The following is an 8,982-nucleotide window of genomic DNA, read 5'->3' on the forward strand; positions in this document are numbered from 1 at the left end:
GTTACCATCCAGATTATCTCTGGAGTGAGTTTAGCTGGTCAGACAATACATGTGTCAAGTCATGTGAGGGCTGCAATTAGCAATGAAGAACAGCATTCTGTCTGATGTGTGAGTATATATATATATATATATATATATATATACAGAGGAATGCTGCTCTACATAGAGATGCAGGAGCTCCTTGTTCTTCCAGGCAAGATGGAAGCCCCTGTATATGTCTACTGTACAGATGCATTGCTTCTCTGCCTCCATCCTCATATGCTTGTGCTAGATATGGCTTCATCTCTCATTTTTACATTCCTTGGGAGGAAGAAACAACAATACTGTCGCCTTGTATCGCCATCTGTCGGTGTTGACTCTTCACTCTCTCCCCCAATTTTGGCTTCCCCTCCCTGTCTGTGAAATAGGAAGGATGACATCGCTGCACAATAAACATTTGTATCAGCTCCGGGGGCTGCCTGCCTGCTAAGCCCCCAGAAAGATGCTGCTGATCTCCTATAGACAAGAGGATGTCAGGGATGATAAAAGAGCATTCAGCATCTGTTTATTAGGAGGGTGGGGGTCGTGCGCCATCCAGCCCGATCACAGGTGGTTGTGCAGGCTGCACACATACATTTCTTTCTACAGTGTATCCTCTCCATTGTCACCAGTATACCGCAGGCTGCACACATACATTTCTTTCTACAATGTATCCTCTCCATTGTCACCAGTATATCCCAGGCTGCACACATACATTTCTTTGTACAATGTATCCTCTCCATTGTCACCAGTATATCGCAGGCTGCACACATACATTTCTTTCTACAATGTATCCTCTCCATTGTCACCAGTATACCGCAGGCTGCACACATACATTTCTTTCTACAATGTATCCTCTCCATTGTCACCAGTATATCCCAGTCTGCACACATACATTTCTTTCTACAATGTATCCTCTCCATTGTCACCAGTATATCGCAGGCTGCACACATACATTTCTTTCTACAATGTATCCTCTCCATTGTCACCAGTATACCGCAGGCTGCACACATACATTTCTTTCTACAATGTATCCTCTCCATTGTCACCAGTATACCGCAGGCTGCACACATACATTTCTTTCTACAATGTATCCTCTCCATTGTCACCAGTATATCCCAGGCTGCACACATACATTTCTTTCTACAATGTATCCTCTCCATTGTCACCAGTATACCGCAGGCTGCACACATACATTTCTTTCTACAATGTATCCTCTCCATTGTCACCAGTATACCGCAGGCTGCACACATACATTTCTTTCTACAATGTATCCTCTCCATTGTCACCAGTATATCGCAGGCTGCACACATACATTTCTTTCTACAATGTATCCTCTCCATTGTCACCAGTATACCGCAGGCTGCACACATACATTTCTTTCTACAATGTATCCTCTCCATTGTCACCAGTATATCGCAGGCTGCACACATACATTTCTTTCTACAATGTATCCTCTCCATTGTCACCAGTGTATCGCAGCGCAGCGGGCACGGAATGGTTACGCTCGATCTCTGCACTGCAAGTTCCAGGAGGAGTGATACAATGTATCACAGCAGATGCAGTCGCCACACATCCTCCTCCGCTAGCCCAGGCTCTGTACATTCATGCTGGTCACACACAGGGGAAGAATGGTGGCTCCTGTGGAAAGTGGCCAATCAGGTAGACGCAATGTTATGTAGTTGTGCACTGGATTGACATGTAATGCATGGTAGGATGTTGTCAACTTGACAAGTAGAAAGGCTGAGTCTGCTCAGTGTTCTCCCCCATCCACCCTACCTAGTGTCAGACTCCTCCTCCATTGCTGCCCCCATCCCCCTTCTCCCTTTCTCCCGCTCTCCTCTCTCCATCTCTCCCTATCTGCTTGTCTCTTACCTCCCTGCAATCCCATCGGCTTTAATAAGAATCACAATGGGACTGGTGGTGCCGGAGGATGGATGCAGTGCGGGCTGTGTGTGAGGAGGGCTACTGCTCTGACTGCAGCCAAGAGCCGCCTCTCCTCCTGCCGCCCTGATCTTACAGCAGCAGATGCATTTTTCATGGCTCTCCGCGATGGTTGGGCCCTGGAGACTCAAGTCTGAGTAAGTATTAGGATTTGGGCTTATTAGCAGGCTCCATGCAGGTTAAATGGTGAGGGTGGGCATGGGGGGCTGCTGTTCCTGTTGTTGCTGCTGTCCTCCTTGCCCTGCTCCCTGTTTCATTGGTATGTTCTGGGCAACCTAGTGGAATTGTGCAGGAGTCTGATCACACATGCTCGGATGGCTGGCACAGTGGCAGTGCAGAGTGCTCCGTCTCAAGGGTTAACAGCAGTGGCATGTGGATGGTTAACTTTAGCCTAGGTAAAGCAGCCTGGATCCCATGTCTGGCATTTCTGGTAAGCAATTGGAATTCAATTAAACTTTTAGCACTGGGCTCATATAGGCAGGATCTGTGGTTGAATGGTGTGAGCACCAGACCCAGCCAGGTTATTGCTTCCCCCCTCTCTGATTTTTGGCTGTCTCCATAGCTTTTTTTTATTGTAAAATGTGGGTGTTGAGTTGCAAGTTGTTGTAGGGTGAGGGCAAGCAAATCAGCGTTTTGTGAGGAAGGGCTGAAGTCCATAGATAGCTACTGCTCACTGACAGCAGCCCCATGCAAGCACAGCCATGCTGATGGCAGCTCTATGTAGGAAACATTACACAGCCTTCAGATCTGTGCCTAGCACAGGCTATTTCTATTATTGGATAGTTTCTTGTATGTTCCTTCATCCCCTAGGAGAACCATTAACAACCAGCTCTGGCTGTAATCAGCAGCTTTAATGCTGAGAGTATTGACAATGGTGAAAATAGGAATGATCTATTCGATTCTCCTCGTTAGGCTAGTTTTACAGCATCCCCAAAGTAAATGATATTAGACTAAAGACGCTCCCTGGAGACATGGACATGTATGTGCAATGATTAACCCTTCTGCAACCTTGATGAATTCATATTTCCAGAGCTGTCTGCTCCTTGCTGTAAGCAGGATCTGGAAGCAGAGGAGACATGGGAGAGGGCTGTATTTTCTCAGCATAGTCGTCGGCTCCTTATACAAAAAAAAAGCCATTTTTTTTGTATTATGGATCCTTTTGGCATGGTGAAAGCAGCAGAGAGAACATGACGTTCTCCTCAATTATTCTCTACGTGTTACCAATGATGATGATGATGATGACGACGATGTGGTGAAATCATCTGTAGACAAACTGAAGCTTTGCTTCTAAAAGACTGTAACGCATTGCGGTAGAACTAGACCCGATCCAAGTTCTAGTGGATTCAATGAAAAGCCTGAACATTAATATGGAGATCGAACCGTGCGCTGTTCAATGGTGCGGTGCTGAAATCACTAGAAAGATAGGTAAAGTCGGAAAAGATCTCCGGGAGCCGTGGTGACAGCCATTTTCTGCATGCTTATAGATGATTAGAAACCTTCATCAGTGCAAACCTTTCTGGCCATGGTAATCAATTCATAGACATGTATATGATCAGGCTGAAAAATCAGTATTCCAGTATCCATGATGCCAGAACATATGTTATGGTGAAGCAGCGCCACAAAACCCATCTCATCTGTGAATGCAACATCGTGTGTGTGTATTTATATATCTCCTGCGCTGATGCCCTACTTAAATGTCTCCTATTTGTCCCACAGGAGGTAAAATGTACCATTGCTGCTCTGCAGTCACGTTTGACCAGGACTTAAACAAGAAAATGCAGATGTGGATCCTCCAGACGATCGCATTTGCTGTAACATCCCTGGTTCTCTCTTGGGCAGAAACAATAGAATCGTATGGAGAGGTGTGTGACAATTGTCCTTGTGAGGAGCGAGATGGCATATTATCGGTGAATTGTGAGAACAGGGGGATCATTAGCCTGTCGGAGATCACCCCTCCACGCTTCTCAATCTATCATCTCTTCTTATTTGGAAATCTCTTAAATCGTCTGTACTTAAATGAATTTGTCAACTACACCGGGGCTTCTATATTGCATCTTGGTAATAACGACATTCAGGAGATTGAAACTGGGTCATTTCACGGACTTCAGGGTCTAAAGAGGCTGCATCTGAATAACAACAAGTTGGAACTTCTTAAGAACGATACCTTTCTTGGCCTAGAGAGTCTGGAGTATTTGCAAGTCGATTATAATTATATCATCTCCATTGAGCATAATGCTTTTAGTAGGCTTCACACTCTGCAAGTCCTAATATTAAATGACAACCTTTTGTCCACTTTGCCTACCAATCTCTTTCGTTTTGTTCCTTTAACACACCTAGACCTTAGAGGAAATAGACTCAAAGTACTTCCTTTTGTGGGTCTTCTGGAACACATGGATAAGGTGGTGGAGCTGCAACTAGAGGAAAATCCATGGAATTGTTCTTGTGAGTTAATTGCATTGAAAGATTGGCTCTATAGCATTTCTTACTCTGCTCTAGTTGGCGATGTGGTTTGTGAGACCCCTTTTAGGTTATATGGGAGAGATCTGGATGAAATTTCCAAGCAGGAATTGTGCCCCAGGAAGTTGATTCCTTCCTATGAAATGCGACCACCAATTCCCAGGAGTACAAACGAGTACTTCCACACTACCCCAGCCTCAGTTAATTCTGGTGCCACTATATCTTCCTCTGTTTACAAAAACCCATTAAAACCTAAAAGCACACGACAACCTAACAAACCCAGAGTAAGAGCCACATCCCACCACCCTCCCAAAGAGAATGGATACATTGCTTATCAGACCAAATCCCCAGTGCCTTTGGAGTGTCCTACAAACTGTACGTGTAACCTACAGATCTCCAATCTGGGACTTAATGTCAACTGTCAGGAGAGAAAGATACAGAGTATCTCCGACCTACACCCTAAACCTTACAACCCCAAAAAGATGTATCTCACAGGCAATTATATTACTTTGGTCCGTAGGTCTGATTTTATTGACTCCACTGGATTGGACCTTCTGCATCTTGGGAACAATCGGATATCAGCTATCCAAGACCGAGCCTTTGGGGATTTGACTAATTTACGTAGACTGTACTTAAATGGCAATTCTATTGAAAAGCTGACACCAGACTTGTTTTATGGTCTTCAAAGCCTTCAATATCTTTTCCTACAATATAATGCTATTAAAGTCATCGAACCTAGAACATTTGAGTCTGTTCCCAACCTCCACCTTTTATTCCTCAACAACAATCTCCTGAAATACTTACCTAGCAACATTTTCTCTGGATTGAATCTATCAAGGCTAAACCTGAGAAGTAATAATTTTTCACACTTGACAGTGAGTGGAGTTTTAGACCAGCTTAAATCCTTAGTGCAGATAGACCTCCATGAAAACCCCTGGGATTGTACATGCGATGTGGTGGGGATGAAGCTATGGCTGGAGCAGCTCAGTGTTGGGGTCCTAGTGGATGATGTCATCTGTAAAGCCCCTAAAAAATTTGCAATGAAGGAAATGAGACTGATCAAGTCTGATCTCCTTTGCCCAGATTACTCTGACATTATAGTTCCCACATCTACACCATCAGAGGAGCAGCCTCCAGAGAGCACCACCACCTTAATTTATCCCATTAAATTCAACAACGTGTCGAGCTCAGTGCCCTTGTCTGTGCTCATACTGAGCCTGCTCTTGGTTTTCATTATGTCTGTGTTTGTGGCTGCAGGGCTATTCGTCCTTGTGATGAAACGAAGGAAAAAGAATCAGAACGAGCCAGCCAGCACAAATAACTCAGACGTGAGCTCATTCAACATGCAGTACAGTGTGTACAGCAACAGACCTCTGCCTAAAGTGAAGACCCCAGCTGGCCATGTCTATGAGTATATCCCCCACCCATTGGGTCACATGTGCAAAAACCCTATCTATAGGTCGAGGGAGGGCAATTCTGTTGATGATTACAAGGATCTCCATGAACTTAAAGTCACCTACAGGAATCATCTAGAAGAGGAGAGGGAGAGTAATCTGAGGAGCCCAAACTACAGTGTCAGCACTATTGAGCCCAGGGTGGAGCTTTCTCCTGTGCAAGATACAGACCGTGTATATAGAGGGATCCTAGAACCTGATAAGGGACCTTCCCCTGGGAATAATATCGAGTATAAATATAGCAACCCCCCAGCTTTTACGTATACCCCTAAATATGAAACAAAGCGTCAATTCTTGCATCCGGACAGGTTAAGAGAAGCAGTGCTGTATAGCACACCCAGTACTGTCTATGTGGAACCTAACAGGAATGAATATCTGGAATTAAAAGCAAAACTTAATGTTGAGCCGGACTACCTCGAAGTGCTGGAGAAACAGACAACATTCAGCCAGTTCTAGACTCCTACAACCACAGTTTTATCTCCGAAACAAAGGACTAAACAATGATTTTGTTGCTTCAACCTTCGGATGAAGTGCCTTGGCACAAGATTTTCAGCTGCAGCAATTATACTGAAAGGGTGTGCAATTTTCTTCTCCTTTTTTGTAGGACAACATCTATTGTATAAATGGGGCACAACAATTACTAATTGCAAGAGGTCGTCTCCTCTGTGGTCTATTTCTGCAGCCTGAGAATTAAAGAGTTGGAATCACTCCTGGTGCTAGGAGGTATATATGATGAATTTACCACACTTATGCTATAACCCTTCAGACAAGGGTGGGTCTAAATAACTTTTATGGTGTTTTAGCACCCCCTCCCCCTAAGTTTAATATAAAGGTCCATTTTTACAGGATGTATTTGTATGCTTTCTGGACTTTTCAAGCTAAATTATGTAAGCTATGATCTTTATGCATCACCATAGATGGTGTAAACAAATTCTAAAGTGCAAAGACATCAAATCCATACCTTAGGTAGTTAAATAACTTATTGTTGAAATATCAAATATTTTAATGTAGCACCTATTTTTATATGCACATTAGCATTTCTCTTTCTTTTTTTCTTCATTATTCCAGTCTTTGATTTGCTCAGACGTGTTGCACTACATGAGGAAGTAACATTAGAGATGGCAATAGGTATCAGAGATGGTGATAAGGAAATCCAACAGAAAACTGACCAAATTGTAAATATGACTTACAGCAAGCATGTCAGTCAGTGATGCTGTTGCAATTGTTCTATGCCAGGCATAAAGAATTCTACCGTTATCATTTGGCACTTTACAAAACTGAAGAATGAGGATTATAGGGAATATCTGGTGTTAGGTGAAATTATTTTATTTCATACGTGAACCAAATGGAATTTTTTGACTACTATTGTAGTCAATTTCGACTGCACTGTATAGATTGACATATGTCCTGTCACTTGGTGGGTTTGACATTGGAATGTGGAATGTGCAAGGTAGGGGAAAGTCATTGTTTTTTTGATACTACTTTTATTTTCTGTTTAAAGAAACGTAGTGCTGTGATACATGTATCCAACAAGTGATAATATTGTATGAGCAACAGTAACCATTCAGGATGCATTTCATATTCTCAGTATTTCTAATTCAATTATTCGTTTTTTTTTCTTTTGTCATTGGGCACTTATTCAAATATAAAACATTGCAGCCAGTTTAGTACAATTGGATTATGTAATTCATATCCTTCTCCTTAATCTGTAATGCCCAATTTGACAAGAATTGAAAAATTACATATTGTCCTCGCTTTTAGAGAATATAGCATTTTTATTTGTGTCGATTAGTTTAACCCTATGACTATTTCATTTTTATGCAGGTTCACCATGTTTATTTCTCATTTAATAGTTGCAACAGGGTATGTAGTGGCATCATCACACAACACACAGGTGCGCACACACACACACACACTCGCAGGCACACACACACAGACACACAAATGCAGGCACATACATTCACAGACACACAAATGCAGACACACACACAGAGATACATACCAGATGCACGCACACACACACACACACAAACATGCACACACATAAACACACATACACAGACACACAAATGCAGGCACATACATTCAAAGACACACAAATGCAGACACACACACAGAGATACATACCAGATGCTCGCACACACACACACACACACAAACATGCACACACATAAACATACATGCACAGACACACAAATGCAGACACACACAGACACACACACAGACACACACAGATACATACCAGATACACACACACACACACAAACATGCACACACATAAACATACATACACACACACGCAAATACAGACACACACACAGAGACACATACAGACACACACACACAGAGATACATACCAGATGCACGCACACACACACACAAACATGCACACACATAAACACACATACACAGACACACACAAATGCAGTCACACACACAGAGAGATATATACCAGATGCACGCACACACACACACAAACATGCACACACATAAACACACATACACAGACACACAAATGCAGACACACACAGACACAGACACACACAAATGCAGACACACACACAGACACATACACAGATGCACGCACACACACACAAACATGCACACACATAAACACACAGACACAGACACACAAATGCAGACACATACATACACAGACACACACAAATGCAGACACACACACAGACACATACACAGATGCACGGACACACACACAAACATGCACACACATAAACACACATACACAGACACAAATGCAGACACACACACAGACACATACACAGATACACGCACACACACACAAACATGCACACACATAAACACACAGACACACAAATGCAGACACACACACATACACAGATGCATGCACACACAAACATGCACACACATAAACACACATACACAGACACACACACACAAATGCACACACACACAGAGATACACACACAGATGCACGCACACAAACATGCACACACATACACAGACTCACAAATGCAGACACACACACACAGACACATACACACGGACGCACACACATACACAAAAACAGACTGAAACATGCAGACACACACATGCAGACACACAAACACATTCACACAGACACACACAC

At 43.0% G+C, this 8,982-nt stretch overlaps 1 protein-coding gene across 3 annotated transcripts; it reads left to right on the top strand.

Annotated features, from left to right (window-relative positions):
- Positions 1-1,811: 1,811 nt before the first annotated feature.
- Positions 1,812-8,566, top strand: SLITRK5 (SLIT and NTRK like family member 5). 3 transcript variants are annotated; one of them, XM_073664129.1, is made up of 2 exons: positions 1,812-2,099; positions 3,679-8,566. In XM_073664129.1, exon 2 carries the CDS (start codon positions 3,687-3,689, stop codon positions 6,327-6,329), a length of 2,643 nt encoding a protein of 880 aa, XP_073520230.1. In that variant the 5' UTR covers positions 1,812-2,099; positions 3,679-3,686; the 3' UTR covers positions 6,330-8,566. The 3 variants fall into 3 exon arrangements, with proteins under 3 accessions (XP_073520230.1, XP_073520222.1, XP_073520216.1); XM_073664121.1 differs by lacking the exon at positions 1,812-2,099 and adding an exon at positions 2,250-2,392; XM_073664115.1 differs by lacking the exon at positions 1,812-2,099 and adding an exon at positions 3,243-3,387.
- Positions 8,567-8,982: the final 416 nt, after the last annotated feature.

The sequence above is a fragment of the Phyllobates terribilis genome, unplaced genomic scaffold (genome assembly GCF_046119375.1).
Source record: "Phyllobates terribilis strain yellow unplaced genomic scaffold, ASM4611937v1 Scaffold_2__4_contigs__length_985480577, whole genome shotgun sequence".
Taxonomy (NCBI): Eukaryota; Metazoa; Chordata; class Amphibia; order Anura; family Dendrobatidae; genus Phyllobates; species Phyllobates terribilis.

Bases quoted from the DNA above. Each gene is read 5' to 3' on its own strand.
- SLITRK5 (XM_073664115.1), top strand. From the start codon at position 3,309: ATGAAAAGCCTGAACATTAATATGGAGATCGAACCGTGCGCTGTTCAA. The intron at 3,388-3,678 runs GTAAAGTCGGAA...TTTGTCCCACAG, and splicing joins TGAAATCACTAGAAAGATAG to GAGGTAAAATGTACCATTGC.